Genomic DNA, 17893 nt, shown 5'->3' with positions numbered 1-17893 from the left:
AATTCATTGAACAAGGATTTTACCTGCAAGAGCATGGGCCCACTGCAGGGGCCAAGGCTGGTTCCTGGAGCAGGGAGGGAGCTGTCCTTCACCAAGACCCAAGTGGCCTCACAAGGTGCTTTGCCTTGTATTCCTTCTGCAGTGGTGGTTTCAAACCTCTTTGGCAGAATCATATCCAGCAAAAGCATGATTAAAAAAATATGTATATATGCTAAGGAGACACGTTTCCCTAGCCTGGCTTCTGGGTATATGCACAGCCACTCAGGAAAAAAACCTAGGAGTTTTTCAGCTACTTTACAATGTCAGCAAAATTCAAAGTAGGGTTCCAGGGAAGAACAAAACACCACTCCCCTGCATAAAAGGCAGGATTGTGCAGATTCAGCATCTCTCTGCTGACAGTTCTTCCCGTGTTTGCCACTCTCAGGGTGCTCCTTGCAGGGTCTCCCAGGTGCCTGGGTATGTGGGCTTGTGCCTCAGTCCTGCAGCTCAACTGAGGGGCTTTGCAGGCTGGGCTGTGCTCAGAGCAGCTGCACCCCTCCAGGGGTTTGGCTGGCACTCATGAACAATTGATACGACAAATTGATATGACTAAAGCAAAGCAAAGAAAGGAGGATTTTTAAAATCACCCCATGAACCAGCTGAGGGACTCATCATAAAACTATCGGACTGAATTCAGCAGAGTGGAAATCCCTGCTCCAATAAGGCCTGGCCTTGGAAAGCAAGGGATGCAAAGTTCAGGATGGAGCTTCTCTGGCTGGATGTCCTGCACTCCCTCATGCTTGGCTCTCAGTGCTGTAACTCATCTGTGGTGCTGCACATTGTTATTGTTAGGAAAAAAGAATCAAACCAAATTGAGCTGCAAACAATCCACACCTAAAACACAGGCTTTCCCTTTAGCTGGAGAAAGACTGCAATTCAGAGAACCACTAAATCCAGAAATCCTTGGTGCATGATCCTGAACATGGGTGTGCGTGTTGTGTATACAAGGAACTTTAAATGCACTGTGTAAGAGCACATTTGTTAACACAGTTTATTGGCACACTTATTGGCAAAGCATACATAAAATACAGTTGTATCATATAACACACTGACTCACTGTGTCTTTACATGATGAGTTGAACATATTAATATGTAAATGAAAAAAAATTAGTTTCTTTTATAAAGTTTCACATAAATACACCGGAATAAAAAACAAAACAAAACAAAAAAAGTAAAACAAAAATGAGGGCTTTACAAAAATATTATACAAGAAATATACTATGAAAAGAAATAACAACAAAGCCAACTCAGATACAATAATAAAAACACAAAGTTTTAGATTTATTAAGCTGCCCACAAAGTTAATGGATTACATGGCTTTAAAATATCTGGATCGACAGCAATTTTACAAAGCATAAACTCTCATAGGACTGGGTGTCTTTTTCCACATAAAAATATTTCTCATGTCTTTGATGAAAAAAAGACATTTCTTGTTTCAGTATTTTTATTAAATGATGGATAGAGTATCTACTGGCATCAGCTAAATGTAAATTAAAAATGCTGGATCCTTTAAATGATTAACTGATGAAAGAAAAGTTAAAGAATGAACAAAAGTTACTTTAAATTACTTTTCCTTGAAAGCTGATCTTTTTCTGAAACAAGAAATTTCAGGTGCAAGTTGTAAAGCAGAAAATATATTACAATTGTAAAAAGTTTTACATAGTTATGTTAATGAGATCCTGAGCACTGATGACTTGTTAAAATATGGCCATTGTTTGATGAGGAAAAAAACAATCCCTTCCAATAAAATGCACTGTCAGAAATTTGCCATGAGATGCTGTTTAATTTTCAATTATTTAAATTGAGGTCAGTGCCAGTATCTAATTGTATGACAATACTTCCAAGGAATGTATATGGAAGCTTATACAAGAGTTTTCCCTAATGAAAAAAAGTTGGATAGCTTTAGTTTAGAAATAGATACTGTATCATTTGAGAGGTCTTTATTTTAAATTTTATTTTGAAGAATGCTGTGAAACAGTAATTAATAACCCACTGAGATACATTGCAGTGGGCTCTGCGGCAGAATAACCTATTGGGAAGCTTGTGGTGTGGGGTTTTCAGATTTAGTCTCCTGGTTAGCAGGAGGTTTGCTGTTCCATGGGCTGTTATTTCCCAGTGCAGGTGAATTGTTGAAATCTTCTTCATCATCCATGCCATTTGCTGCATCATACTGTGTATTCTCTAATCTAGTGATAAGCCTTTCATCTTCATCCCCAAATTCGCCTCCCATCAGAGTTGGTTCTCCTACCACCATCACATCCTGTGAACAGCACCCAATATTTGTTATATGGAAACCTTGAGAGAGAAAAAATCAACTTAAAAAAATTATGTTAGAGAATTTGCGTCTCTTTAACTTTGTCACATTTGAATAACAGAGTTAAAAGTTCCCACATAGTAGGAACAACGAGAGAGGCTTACACTTTATTTCTGATTTAATTAAAAACTATAACACATTTCTATAGCCCCATGCTGGTGGCTCTGGATCTCAGAAACCCCAGAACTGAAAAGCAGGTAGGCTGAAAAATATGCCTGATTTTAAGCAAATAAACAGGCTATGGAACTGCCTGTAAACTTCTCCTTGAAATATTTAGCCTTTATTCAGTAAATCCTTCCTGAGCCATTTTCTTTGGAAAAGCACCAGGGTGTATCTCAGTTGGAACTTGGTGATATGCGTATTTTAAAAGTAGTTTAAAAGAAACCACATTTCTTATCCTCAGACTTCTCAAACATGGAGCACAGCACTCTAATAAAGATGGTAACTCTCTTATCCATAGCCAGCCAAGCCCTTTTACGCATCCAATATACTTGACATTCTGCTACTTAATTATGGTAATTAATTTAGGTAAAGTTTTCGATAAAAACAATGTTCACACTGATTTGACAATTTGCATAGCTAATTAAGTCATTAGCAAAAACCTGCTGATTGCCAACAAGCCCTGAATTTACCATCTGTTATTTCATGGTGCCTGTCACCTAACTCCATGTAGGCAACCCTGCCGCCAATCTGTGCAGTAAGAGGACCAATCTGTCCAGCTGGTACCGTAAAAGCAAGATGAAGAGTGCTAATTATAATTACACTGATGAAGCTAGTACTCATCAGAAACTAAAGCATGCAAGAAAGAAAGAATTCATCTAATCACTGCTTTAAGTACAAATTGTCCTTCCATGAAAACAAGTAAACCGCCTACTGTACTCCAGTGCATCACAGATTTGCTGCAAAAACCCTAAGCAGCATGGGATAGAAAGGTGCAAACTTGAGATTGGAAAGCAAAGGTGCAAAGCCAGAGAGCTCTCTTGTTCTCTCTGTTCGAGGGAGAGAATCGGGCTGCTGTGCTAACAGCTAAAGAAATATGTGGGATGCATCTTTTCATGCAGCTCAGGTGTCAGGGCATCAGGTAGTGCTTGGTAGAAGTGAAGTAATTCCAGATGTGTAGCTTTGCTCCTGCTGATTTAACAAGCCCTTCTAAGAATCCTGGTGAAGAACGGATTCATTTTTTAAAGGATTTCTTCCTTCTTATAAATGTTAAAAGCAAACAGAAGACAAATGTTTGCATTTAATAAGGTTTCTTTTTAATCAGGTATCTAGTTCCTTCACCAGAAAACAATATAAATTACTGCCTGCAAGTGTTTATACTATTTCTTGATATCCCCCAACAAAGGCTGGCATGTTACAAAAGAATGTTTGTGTCACATTTTCAGCCTCTGCTATGTAAAAAAATTGTGAGTATATGAAAATTGTTACAATATTTCTCCTTCACTCTGTTTTGTTACTCCATATATCCATAAAATACTTGGTTAAAAAAACTCACACACAGCTTTGTGACATAGAGGTTTAAAAGAGAAAGGTGTTCATAAGCAAAAGTTTATTCTAATTTATCCCATCCCTCTAAACAACAGGCAATATATAGTGTGCACTGCTGAACCAGACCTGATCCCACTGTATTGCGAGAGCATTAATGATGAAAGAGACCTGGCAAAGGACAGTGAGTTGGGTGTGAGTGTGCAGTGTTATATGGCAGGCAAAAAGGACCACAGTGGCTGAAACACAGAATCACAGACTGAGGTGGCAACAGTTCCTTTCACTTAGACATTTTCAAGGACAGGCCTCAAGTTCCCTCTGTTGCCATACCAGCAAGAGGTCAGCGACTCAGATGAGACTTGGACAAGTGCATCAAAAATCACTATGGGGCTACAACAGCTGGCTGGGGAGGCCACGTGAAAGAATTAAATGTGTATTACATCCACCAAATGATTGGGAGGGGAAATATGCTTAACAGCTGCAAGTGCTGAAAGGAAGACAATCACTTTAGGCCAATCTGAGGAGATATAGACTAGGGTACTAAGATGGCGTTAAGTAAACAAAAAAGTAATCCCCACTGCTAAGATAATATTCCTGTTCCTGATAACGGCAGGCTGAGGATTAATGACCCCACTGGAACAATGCTAGTTTTACTGCTCAGGTCACCTAACACTAGACCACGAAAAATCTCAGTCTGTGGCAGGAAACATTCATGCATTAGTGGGGAGATGTTCAATGACCTTGCAAGTATTTCCAGCTCTAATTTCTCAGGTTCATTGCAAATATTATTCCTTTTGTATAATGACTCCCACTGAGAGAACAGTTTGCACTTGTATTGCTCTCTCTGCTATTGAGCCTCTCTCTCTCCCTCTGGGAATTGAACTACAATTATATTGAGGTTAGTGGAGTTTTCCTCATTCTATTTAAAAGATAGATATCACAGCATTCGTTACAGGACATCTGAAAAAAAATTCTTGACAATCTTGCCACTTATAGCTATATCAGGCAAAAATAGTGTCTCAGGAAGCGCACATGCTGTTTCCTCCCCAGAGGATTCTGCTCCTCAGACTGAAAGCTGAAGACCCCACCAAGTGCACCCCATTGAACCTCCACTCACTAGATCCCGTGCAATGACCACCAACCTCTGAGGAGGACTGGAAGTGACTCCTTTTAGAGCCCCTCAATGCTTCTCCTTAAATTGGCCAGTGGGGGTCACTGCTGTTGAATGACACAAGGCTCCATCCCTCCCAGGGTTGAGGCTGCAGCTCTGGAGTGCTCCTAGCTCCTGCTCATGGAGTGAGAAGCAGAATCCAAGAATTAAACCCTAGTCTCTTGCATGGCAGCACACACTGCTATGGCCTAGTTATGGTAGCACATATTTGACTAAATTAGTTTAAAAAAGATTTAGACTGTAGTCACTCAATCTTATTAATTTACTCTGTGATTAGAAACAACATTTTTGGTCAAGGAATGTCTCATGATAGTAAAATATGGTTGTAGTGAAGCACTGTAAATAAAGCAGTGGTTGTTTTACATTATGTGATAGATATGTAGTATTTTATAATATAACCACAAAAGCAGCTTTCATGTATATCATACCTTTCATCCTGTAATAACCCTAGTTGCCATCCAAACTTAACTTGATGCACATAAACTATACACAGAGATCACTTCACACAACACTCAAATGCAAGCACTTCTATTTAATAGACTGGTCATTTCTAGGTTTCATCTGTTTTTTACACCAAGCCTCAAAATTTAGCTCTGCCCTGCCCAGTTAAGTGATTACACTTTTTAACTTGGGATCATCCTGTGTCTAAACAATGTCTTAGTGAAATTTGGAGGTAAAAAAAAATATCTAGTGGGCCATGTAAAATTCCCCATCCCTGAGCCTGCCATCTTTGCTGCTGGTAATATGTAACCTAGCTCAGTGTGTTACAGTGATAGGTTCATAGCTCTGTTGTCACAGCCCCCAGCAGCAGACAAACAGTGCTTCACAAGCCTAAGGTAATTAGAAATGCCTGGCACTCTTAAGTAGATCATTCAAACACATCTCATCCTCCAAGAACTGAAAGTTGCACTAGTTTTAGCAGCTAGCATACCTCTAAGTGCTAAGTCAAAAGAAGAAGGGTTCCTCCTCCTGCTTTCCTTCTTAAGGAATTGTGTGAGTGGTAATTATTTTACTAATTGAACTTTTAGCTCCTTGGCACAAAAATTATTCATGACTGAGAGCTCCACTGCTGCCCACACCCATAATGGTCACTGCCTTCCATGAGAAAAAACAACAGACTGACCTTGGTGTTGAAATGAACTTTAGAAACAGAACTGACATTTTAATTAGGTTTCAGAGTAAACACTTCCAAGACAAAAATCTTTCACATCTCATCACTGTTAACCTGACATTCTGTTCTTGTTTGGAATGTTTTCCCTAAAGCACAAAAACTGGAAACAAAGTTATTCTCTCTCATCTCACTCCTAAATTCTGAATTGCATGGGTTTGAGGCATGGGATATTTTCTGACACTAATCTCTGGCCCTGTAACTGTAGCTCTGGTTCTACAACATCCATTACAAACCACCTAAACCTATCCCGTTTCTGAAACATGTAAGAGATTGCATTGCTCCCTTCCACATTAGCAGGTTTATTTATGGATTTGGTTTCTGAGGAGCTTGCAGAGAGCTACAGAGAGAAAGAGAGATTATTGAGGTATGTAACTTGCTTAAAAAGTGCAAGGAAGTTCTACTTAAGACTCTGGATGTAGCAAAAAATGTTTCATTTACTCAGTGGCATGTAGTGGTTCTTTCCAATACATGGTATTTCACAGGGTTCATGGTTACAGCATTACATTCAATGGGATCTTCATTAGTAAATGAAAGTAAATTCCACCGATTAATTTCTGTGGTGATGACTGGGAGCAGCATAGAGCAATGGTTCTTACAGTTTGTGAGTTGTGGATTGCTATCTAGTTTCAAATATATGAAAATGGACCAATGTGCCCTGTTTTAATTAAACTTAACGGAGTGTGATATTTAATTGAAAATAGCTGTATGGACCCCTTCTGATGATCTTGCTCATACCTGTAGTCCACAGATCACTGTATACAAATCACTGCTCTACAGTACAAAGGTTTGGGCTTTCAAAAAAGTTTTATTTGAAACAGAAGAATATGAAAGATGCTAAGAAATATGATTTTAGCCAGTAAGACGGCTTGAAAACTGAGCAAAGACTTGGGAAAATATTGCAGCTAGCTTCAAATACTAGAGGAAATTATTAGTACCATGTAAAAGGGAAGACTGACACACCCAAATTAGGTAATTAATTTCTTTAAAATAATAGGAAGGCTAACATTAGAAGGGCAGGTCACAGAAGGACTCTTACCCATCTTTGCTCTTTGTCTAGAGCAAAGTGGATATTGGTAACTCCAGTTTTTACCCAATGAGCCTTCCAAAGATCAGATGTGGCTGAGAATATGAACAGACCCAAGTTTAAATTACTGGCACCTGCTGAGACTAAAGCAGCTGAGTGGACTACAGTTTCTGGGTCCCTGTCTTGTCTGTTTTCTTTATGCACTAAAACAAGTCAATGCATTTATGGGAAGCACTGGCAGTACTGAGCCTGCACCCATGAAAGCGTGAGAAAAAAAAAACATTGGGTGAGAAAAACCTTTTTTGTATTTGTGCTATTGGACTGACTTCAGCAGCACTTTGTTCTACTTCCACCATACCACACTGTATTGCCTCAGCACCCACAGGATTTGGGTCAAAAGCATCACTGGACAAGCAATGGGCCAGCATAAGAATGAGTTGTGTGGTGCAGTCATGGGGCACCCTGGTCCACTGCATTTGTGTTAAGAATGTAGGAAATAAGTAATATATAGAAAAGGTATTAAACAAGGGACTTGGGCCAGAAGAGTAATGTTGACAAGAGATACCCAAGGTCTGCCTGAGAATCAACAGAATCACAGAAACCAGTTTTTATCCCACGGTCATAAGAGAAAATGGGTACAATAGTGCAAGTGACTGTCAAAAGGACAAAATTTTGTATTTTATTTACCACAGTTGAGAAAGTATAAACACTAGTTAGAGATAAGAGGACAGACTGAGAGTGAACATTTTCAAATTCCTGATGAGAGGGAAGATATCCACCCACCAGCAAAGACCCTTCAGATGCTTTTATGGATTGTCATTAGAGATGTATCAGAATGTGTCAGCACTGTGGAAATGCTAATAAATTTAAGGCAACAAAAGGAGCACAAATGATACTGATTGATTTGGCTTCAACACTGAGCTTCAGGATGTAGGGCCAACCTGACCCATGCATGGAAACACAGTCGTGTAATTTTGCTTTCTGAGCTTGGCTCTGTATTGTCTGTACTGTCCCTGCCTGGAGAACTGATCAGAAAATAATGCAGATGGAGGAGATAGCACAACCTTCTCCTTTTACTAGTAGAAGGTCTATGTAAGAAGTAACATTTCCTTATTAATCAAGGTTTGCTCAGCCCAATGTATTTATCTGAAGAGCTGGAAGGGGCTGTGGGGAAAATGGCAAAACTCTGAAGTTCCAAGCTTTGCCACAGCTGATGGTACTTCTGTTTTCTGAACACTCTTGAACATGGGACATTTTCCTCTCCAGGCGTGAGGACCTCATTTAAGAAACAGAAGTAAATAGTGTGACTGAGAAGTGTAGATGAGGTGTATGGTAGTTCACATATTTGCCAGAGTGAGTGCAGCATTAATGTAGGAGCAAAACAGAATAATTACTAATGTCCTAAATCAAGAAACATCATATGGAACAGAGGCTAAGAAAACACTCTTTAATCAGGATTAATTTACTATCAAAGTTAAAACAACACAGAAGCATAAAAGAGACAGGAAACTGGATGTGATTATGATGGAGAGACTGACTTTGCTGGCAGGGAAGAAATCACTGGAGAAAAAGAGAAAGTTGGAATACAGGACTTCACATTAATCCAGGGTTGACATAGATATGAGCTCATTGCGGGGTTCTCCAGAGAGGAAGATGAGAAAAATGGAACTGAAAGTAGCTCTGGTTATTTGAGTCATCTGGATAGAAGATACAGTGATTCCATTCATCTTCTCTAATAAGGAGAAGGGAAATGCTTTTAACACTGAAAGAGAATGATTTCAGTAGGGTGGGTTTTTTTCCTACTGTGCAGGAAAGTCCCATTCACAGAAAGCTGTATGGCCAAATGAATATTTTAGTGAATTGAAAACTGCCAAATTGTGTTCAAGGATCTCTTGTCTTCTATTGCATGTAAGGGAAACCAAACAACACTTTAAAGTACAGTTATGTGAAAGAAACAGAAAGCAAGTTATTGCTACCTGCAACTATCTTCAGAAATCAATGGCAGCAAGGTCCACTTCAAAGAATGCATAATTTTGAAGAAGCGTGGGATAGCATCTCTTTATTAAACTGAAAAGCGTTGAATAGTTTTACACTGAAATATCCTCCTGCTAAAATTATTTTGAGTTCTGTCTACTCTACAGGGTGGCCAAACCACCAATTCCATCTGGTTTGCTATCTTTGCTTGTGGGGAAGATGGGAAGAGCTGTTAGCATGTCAAATTGAACAGCTAAGCATTTTCCCCTTTGCAGATGGAAAGGAAAAGTGTCCTAAAAATGGAACCTGATTCTCCATACAAAAGAGTTTGGACCATTTTGCTACTCTGGTACAGAAAGCAAAGAATATTGAAAAACATTGAATATGCAACATTCTGAAAGTAAATGAAGGTTAAAAAGCCATCCCTCATACCATAATAAAATTCACCAATATGTCTCAGATGCTCAACTATCATCTCCATCAGAAGAGCAGCCTTGACTACTTCATCTGTCAGGAGTAGCCTTCAGCACCTGAAGTCACTTTCAATATCAGTGGGAGTGACAGGTAACTATCAGAGGGCTCAATCACATTCAAACATTCAAGTACACACAGCTACAACTGAAGGCAACAGAAGTCCACTCTCCAGGGAGGAGTAGGCTGAAGAGAGGCAGGGGGTCAGATTCTGCTCTTGCTGAACTCTGAGCAGAGTGTAGTTGACAGAAAATGATTCTACTGTCTTTTAAAGCTGGAGACAGCAAGGAACTAGCTGGTTGCTTGGTTTTGCACTCCATTGCAGTATTTCCTTAAATATGGTGAATAGTGATCCAAAGGTTTTTCTGGCAGACACCATCAGTGGGGCAGAGTGGTGCCTGCCACCAGGAGATCAGGTAGTCAGCCTTCTGACTGCTTTGTGCTGCCAGAAAAACAGAGATGCCTATATTAGGGAAAGAATCTGACTCTGGGGATGTGAGCCAATTTTAATATGACAAGGAGGAAATATGAGTTTAATGTACTGAAGCCCAAAGCTGTAAACTAGTGGATTGCTAAATCAGTTGCTAAACAAAAATCTTAATTTCATTTCACTGGTGTTAGTCTAGTCCTCTTTTTTATTTATTTTTTTGGGTTTTTTTTAATCATCTGGGTATTCAAGCTTCCCAGGAAGTGTCTGCTTTGTGCTAACAAAATGCCTATATTCTTTGTCAGGTTTCAAAGGAGACCTAACCCCTTCCTATCTTCTGACCAAAAATCCAATAAAAATACCTGCATGTTATTCCCAGGATATGACATTATGATTCCTATAATATCAAATTAATTTCCCAAGCTTTAAAATGCATAAGCTATCTCCTTATTGACTAAGGCACACTTTGTCACAATTTGGGGTCTGATTGCCCCCGTATTGTGACTAAGGCAGTAAATGTGACATTATTAAAGTGCTGATACAGTTGCTACTCTGGAAATGACTTGGCGTCTCCCTATACAATTAGGAAGTCAACAGTTACAGCTAGCAGGGTGCATAAGCTGAGAGCCACATTCCAGGGGCTCTACCCTCTGCAGGTGGAGTGATTGGACAAAGAATAAAGTTCTGCAGGTAATTTAAATCACAACCTGCTCCTGTTCGGTGTCTGAACCTGGCACAAATTAGAGGCAAGGTACTAACACAGAGAGACCAGTGGCTTCTTCAGGTACAGCTGTCCTGCACCACTGGGACACATCCTCACTTAGCACCCGGCAGATGAAGTCTGCAAGGCTGATGCTGTGTCTAAAAACACGAGGCCTAATCTGAATCCCACCACTACTGAAGGGACTCCTCCCGACAAAACAGGGAACTGGCCCAGGCCTTTAAAAAATCACATCTGATCTTCAGGACACTTCTGTTTGAGGGTCCTGCATTAAAGCTGCACTGCAGAACAGCTTTTTCACACCTCTCCACTAATTCCCCAGCTTCCACAGCACACTGTGCAAGATTGCCTTTTCCTTGTGATAGTTTTGGCTCAAGAATGCACCTTCTTCACAATGTATGGAAAGAATTAAAGCACCGTAAGTGATTCAGGCCTAAAAGGAAAGTGAGACTTACAGGTACCTGACTTGATAGACTCAGGTTTGCAGCAGCTGACTTTTTCTTGCTGTTGGTACTATTTGCGTTGTTCCCAGCACTACTGTTGGAAGTGCTGCTGGTAGAGTTTTTCCTTTTCCTCCGTTTGGTTGTTGGTTGTCTTGTGGGTTCTGCTGCAATAAAATGGTAAGAAGGAAAGCAAATGGCAGACACTGTAAAGCATGAACTAAAATGATCCATAAGAAGAAGTGCTGAAATACTTTTTCAATTAGTTTTAAGTTACTAAGTTTAATGGTAGCAGTTGTGTTAGATTTAACATACAAACTGTAGAATAATATTTGGACCCAAACCAATGGTTTCTGCTTTCAATTTTTTCTGATGGATTAACCAAGTTTATTGTCTACAGGTAAGAATAAAAGTATTCAAAAGCATTTTATTGATGGGAGTATCATGATAATGATCATTATGGTCAAAGTGACCGTGGAACTTGCTGAAGGTCACACAGCAAGAAATGGTGCTAAACAAAAATGCAGGTCTTACTGTGATGTAGGGTACAGCCTCAAATGACCCAGCCAGAGACAAAGGCTAAAGAAACTTTCTACCCTACTGCTGCCATTGATGCAGGAAGCAACAAGCTTGAACCCTTTGAGTTCCTTCTGCATCCTGTGTGGGCTTCAGCTCTAGAATTGCTGCTCCCAAGAGAGCCCAATAACATGTGCTAATGCCATTGCCCGGCAAGCTGCACAACTCAGACCGAATCAGGACAATTACACAGCTTTGCTTAAACTGGCAACGCACAGAGGGACAATTGTTCTTCTCAAAATTTGGCCTGGGCACCCATGTGAACACTCTTAGATATAAAACCCTTTATAATCTGAAAAAATAGAGAATTATTATTTTGAGGTGTAAGAGGAAGGAGATTAGGTCCAGGCCTGTAAATAACTTGATATTAGTCTCAAAGACAATTAATTATGAATTGTAGCTGTAATTTCAAAGTCACAGCAGGAAGCAGGATTACATAAACAATGAATTCTAATGGAGCCAGTAGGCATTTTGCATTCCATCTACACATATTTTTGTACTAAATTATATCCTAGTCATAGTGAAGCCATCTCAGTGTGCACATCTATAAATCAGTTGTGTCAGATTGAAATCGTAAAATACCAGAATAATTTTCAGGCTTGCTTTGGGAGCATTGTTAATTTTTATTACTTTCCTTTATAAGTAAACTTTCCCATTGCTTCGCTATTAATTTTACTATAAAATAAGTGGAATATTGGAAGTGAAACATACCTGGTGGGGCCACCATTCTCTGCCATTTTTGAAATAAGCAAGTCTTCAAGCAGTCTCGAGGACTTAGATTGTAAGTTTTATGTCTTGACATCAGTTCCTGCATTGGCTCCAGTATTACACACAACTGGAAGAAAAAATCAGAATAGAACAATTTCATCCAAGCAAAGCCTCCACTGATCAGTATTTACATAGCTGTAAATTGTACTTTTGGATTTTTTTTACTCTTTCTAACAGAGCATGTCTTGTACAGTTCACTTGGATTGGAAAATCAAAACTCTGAACTGGGAAAACTTTTTCTTGCTATTTACTATTCTAGGTATTTCTTGAATATATCAGATAAACTTCAACTCTAGTCTTCCAGGCTGCAGATATTTTAGAAGACTAGAAAATGTTCATACTTCATTTCCAAACCTGCGAAGATTAATAAATAATAAAATGCCTATAGAAGATTATCATTCCCATATAACAAAATGTGTTCTTCTGACCTGCTGCACAGTACAATGAGAACTTCTTGTAAATTATATTCTATTTTGATATTGCATGCAAAACAATCCTGGTAATTTTGGACTTTTTTTGTTATATGAGGACTATATGCTCTCTTCCTCTCATATGAATGACACATATGAGAAAAAAAGGAGAAGCATTTTATTTTTCTTATCTGCTTGAATGCTGAATATATAAGATAAAGATTTCTGAAAACATGGGATTTCAAACACCTATATTAAATAGAGTCTTACACATTTTCTATCTGTTCACTTAATAATTACAATTGTCCACTGCTTTCTACTGCTGTTAGCACAGCAGATCCAGAAGAAAGAGCACTGCACTGCTTTGTATTCTCTCCTGTTTATAACCACAGAATCATTTCCAGTCATTAAACCTCACTCAAAGCCATAGAAGGCTATAAAATTGCACATCTGTAACTGAGGGCTTACTCTTGTTTGCCAGAGCCTTGGGTTTTAGGCATCCTAAATGAGGACAAAAAAAATCTGGGTTGACCTACAGGTTCTACCTGAAATTTGCAGGGCTGGCACATAGGAGAAAGGGTTCCTTAGTTGCAAACTGAGCACATATGATAAGGAAGTAGCTGGCACAGAATAAGCATGGAGCCTGCATGCCATTTTTAGTCACTTTTCAAAGCAGAACTGCATTTAGAAGCAGGGGCAGGTTTGGCTTTTTTTAACCAACAGAAGTAGGGCAACAAGTTGATCAAATTATTAGAAGTTAGAATGGCAACTGAAGAAAGGTGTAACTTAAGTGAAGTCTTGTTTTGAATTATTTACTTAGTTTTAGGACATTTTTGCTGAAGGAGTATCTAGGATTTACTTCAGCAGGAAATGTTTTCCCTTCATTCTTTTACAAATATATAAGACAAGAGACAAATTCTTCCCTCTGGGCTGCAGAGCTGAGCAATGCTTGCTCCATTCTCCCCACGTCCACCTTTCTCTCATTCATATAAATGGAGATGCAAAGTATGCAGAGAAAATAGTTGAAAGAGAGCTGACATGAATACTGAGACTAATTCAGCATTTAAATATTACTGTGTATTGGCACTGCTGTTTGATGAGCCTTTCATTAACAGCAGTTAAAACAGAGATAACATAAAACAGCAGGGAGAATGAAGAGCTTCAGTACGAGAAATTATTTTTTTCCAAGTGCAGAAATTGGATCTGCAGTTGCCTCATTGACGTTTTTCTTAGTTTTTACATAATTTTTGTAAATAAATATCTAGAAGATAATCTAATGGACAGAAAGCTGCTATCAGATAGTACACTCTGGGGTTGGATTTTCATCTAGGTAAATATTCTAACAAAAATTAAGATCATCAGGTTCTAAAATACATGCAGGATCCAGTTTATGCTGTGAAAGAAGGTGTTGTATTTTGAGTTCATATTCAATTTATTCTGAAACCTGCAGGTGCTTGCTCAGGTTTTGTGTGTATGTATATGTGAGAAAGAAAGAGATTTGTGATCATAATGGGCAGCATTGTTTTGACTCTCAAAAGTCTGGGTTTCTGGCACAGCTGCCTAAATTTTCTCATTATGAGCTGATAGCAGCAAGATATTTGAGAAAATATTTGTGATAATTCTGAACAAACTAGTTACCCTGGGCAGAGCACTAGACTCACATAGCTCTACTGCTGCTGGGACTGAAAATACGTAAATATATATGTAGGTTCTTCCAACATTTCCTTAGGGACACTTTATTCATTATATACTTACTCTTCCCTAGATATTTATTACTGGCAACAAAGAGAATGTTTCTTCTTTATCATCTTGGCAAAGATGTTTGCTATTGTGCTCTAACCATAATGTGTACTGAAAACTAGCTGTCCCTGCTGCCTGTGGATATCTTGACTGCTAATCCTGTATATAATCTCTTTCACTTCACACACAAGACTGAAATGGAATACAGACTCAATATGTAGAAATGCTTGACTGATCTCACTTGCACAGAGAAAAATATGGGCACTGAGGGCCCTTTTCCCATGGGACATGGGAAAGTCTCATCTTCTGGATACTTGGGAGCTGTACCCAGTCACATGAATACTTCTGACTTTTAGGGAATTCAAAACCATTTTCTTCCTTTAAAGTCGCAAAATTGTAAGGTCAGCTTTGGATACTTGAGTAATAGGAGGGCATTGAACTCTATAGTTTTAAATGCATCTAGCTCATATGAATTGGGCATAAGTATAAAATGAACTGGATTAAAAATGATTTATATCAAATCTCACAGTCTTTTTCGGTGACCTTTGAAACCCACTTGAAATCTAAACTGACTCAAACCCAAATCCTTGAAAGAGGAAATGATTGTGCTCCAAGTATCTTAAGTCCAAGAACTTGCCAGTGACAATCAGTAGATGGTTGGGTTTTTTTTTTAAAAAAAGCCAGATTAAAAATGTGGGGACAAGATGCATTTAAAAGTTGGTTTGGCCAAAACCACCTGCTGTCTTTAACCACTGGTGAGCATGTAAGTGGCAGGCTGGGTTGACAGAGTGAATTCTTAAAACAAAGCTAATGAAATGTTTTATACTCCTGCATTCATTGGCATATAGAAGAAGCCTGAGGCTTAAATTGTCTATTCCCCACAGATCATCTAGTCTCCCTCTGTGAGATTTCTTCAAAACATCTATTTTAACGTTTTTTCAAGCACTGGATAATATGAAAATATACAAGTTTTTTACTACAGTACTATATTAATAATTGGAACACCAACAAAAACAATCTCTTCTACAAGCAGTTTCTTCACAGCTTGAAATCAGTCACCCAAGAAAATAGCCTAAAGACTTCAAGAATTTAGTGCAGTGACGATGTATGATTACAGAAATAATTTCTACATTCCTAGGACTACAGCACCTTTAATGGCAATGCTTGACAAGACAGATATTTCTGAGTTCCACGCTTAGGCAACACTAGAGGTGGGATCCACAGGTTTCTAGTGCCAGCTGAAATACCCTAGATGATGCCGGATCTGATGCACCAGCTCATTCCTGCTGTCCCAGAAGGACACCAAGGTCCATCTGGATGTTTCAGGCACTAGAATGTGTCTTAATTGTGTGTGCAGTTAAACAAAACCTAAAGTTCAAAGAAAAATTATGTTTGTTTTAGCTTTTAAAACGTATTTGTAACAATGTGTATCATAATAGGTCATATTTTTCCCTCTGCAGTACTGAAACCCATTGAGAGAACTCCACATCATGCTCAGTAACCCAATATTATTAGAATTAGTTTCTAGCTATCTCATCTGAGCTCATTACGATGATGTCTGACCATTAGGTAGAACCATGGCTGTTTCACTGTCAGAGCTGTGAGGTGGAGCCAGCTCCAGGGATGAACACAGCTCTTCACACTGAGAGATCACTGGCATGAGCAGCCTGTATATGTGCTCAGTACACACTAGCAAGCACCCATGCACACATTTTGGTACTATATAGACTGCCAGTGACTTTTCTGGAGTTCCATATGGATCCTATGGACAATTCATCAATCAGAGGGCTTGGATCCAACTTGACAAAATGGTAATGCTATACCCTTGGGGCTCAAGGGAGTGAAAATAAGGAACATAATGAGGCATGTTTGGGGGTGGTTTTTCTTTTTTATTGTTTGGTGTTAGTAAAACACATCTGGAAGGATTTTTTTTTTTTTTTTTTTTTTTTTTTTTTTTTTTTTTTTTTTTTTTGAGGAGAAGGCTAGCATATACAGGTTTCAAAAACCAGTGTGTTTCAAGAAGGGATTTATATGAGGAGATAGTAGTGGCACTGCAGACAGGAGTTAAAGGGTTCTGAGAATATGGATCCACACATAATTTCCTGTAATACATCAGTTATCAGCAGAGCCCAAACTGGCCTTCATAGGTGAGGGGTCGTATTCAACTCTGAGATCAATCCAAGAATAGTTTTAGCCTTATGATTTTTGTTTTAATGCTGGGTTTTATTCCTTTCTGAGAACCGATGCTCATTCTGGAAGCAGTGAGGATTATTAAGAACGACCGATGAGAAAGCCCTCTTTTACCTTTTGCGTACCATAAGACAATGTATTCCATTTCAAATTTAATTAGCGATTACCCTCCTCCGTGAAGCCTCTTGCCTCCACGAGGGGTTTTGCTGCTGTTTCGGCTGGCGAGGCCGTTGTGCTGTCGGGGCAGGCAGTGCGGTCCTGCCGGCGCTGAGCTGCAGGTGGCAGAGCTGTCCCAGCCAACAGGCTCCCCTGCCTCCGCGCCAGCAGCACAAAGGAGCGGCAGCCCTTCAGCTTTCTAATGCCTTTTGCATTTTAAAGAGAAATCGGTGAGACTCGAGTCTTGCCATATTTAGCTGGTGACACTACATAATCACCCAGCCAGTTTCATTAAATCAGAAAACATATCTGGTCAGTAAGCGAGGTGGCCAAAAGGTCCCATGGCTTACCAAAATAAGCAAGTTTTAAGTGTCTTCCTATGGCTGCCTATTTTGTCCATACACATAAAAGTTTCAGAAACTACAATTTAAAAAATGGAAATAGCTAATTTCTTTCATGTAGATGACACTTAACAAATGTTAATGTATAATGTAACATCAGTTTTTTTCTGAATGAACCAGCAAGGAACCAGGCAGTGATGAGTGTTCCCTGAAGTTCTACTGAAATGCAGTTTTAACTCTCTGATGCTTGAAACTTCTCCTGGTCAAATGCCCGTATTAATCACTTGAAAATTATAGGAACTGTTGCATATTCAGAGCACATGTTGATTTACAACCCTTCTTAAAAGTAACAAACCCCCCATTTGAATGGGAGTATTAATCATTGGCTAATATTCAGGTAGGATGTTGACAGAGTAGGTATACCTCGAATACAATGTGCAGCCTTGAAGAGGTTCAGTGCTTTCTTTTAGAGCTC

At 39.1% G+C, this 17893-nt stretch overlaps 1 protein-coding gene across 9 annotated transcripts in view; it reads right to left on the bottom strand.

The window, feature by feature from the left end:
- Positions 1-1006: 1006 nt before the first annotated feature.
- The window catches only part of LDB2 (LIM domain binding 2), a 210310-nt gene continuing 193423 nt past the window's right edge, over positions 1007-17893 (bottom strand). For 2 of the 9 annotated variants that reach the window (XM_066317193.1, XM_066317198.1), the window contains 3 exons: positions 12525-12648; positions 11253-11404; positions 1007-2299 (listed from right to left, as the gene is read on the bottom strand). In XM_066317193.1, coding sequence (XP_066173290.1) covers positions 2069-2299; positions 11253-11404; positions 12525-12648 — 507 coding nt within the window. In that variant the 3' untranslated portion in view covers positions 1007-2068. Of the gene's footprint in view, positions 2335-4980; positions 5124-11252; positions 11405-12524; positions 12649-17893 lie in introns of all 9 variants that reach the window. The other 7 variants (XM_066317200.1, XM_066317199.1, XM_066317201.1 and 4 more) reach the window with 7 other exon arrangements.

The sequence above is a fragment of the Sylvia atricapilla genome, chromosome 4 (genome assembly GCF_009819655.1).
Source record: "Sylvia atricapilla isolate bSylAtr1 chromosome 4, bSylAtr1.pri, whole genome shotgun sequence".
NCBI lineage: Eukaryota > Metazoa > Chordata > Aves > Passeriformes > Sylviidae > Sylvia > Sylvia atricapilla.
The sequence above is the reverse complement of the archived record's forward strand: the minus strand, read 5'-3'. Positions and strand labels throughout refer to the sequence as shown.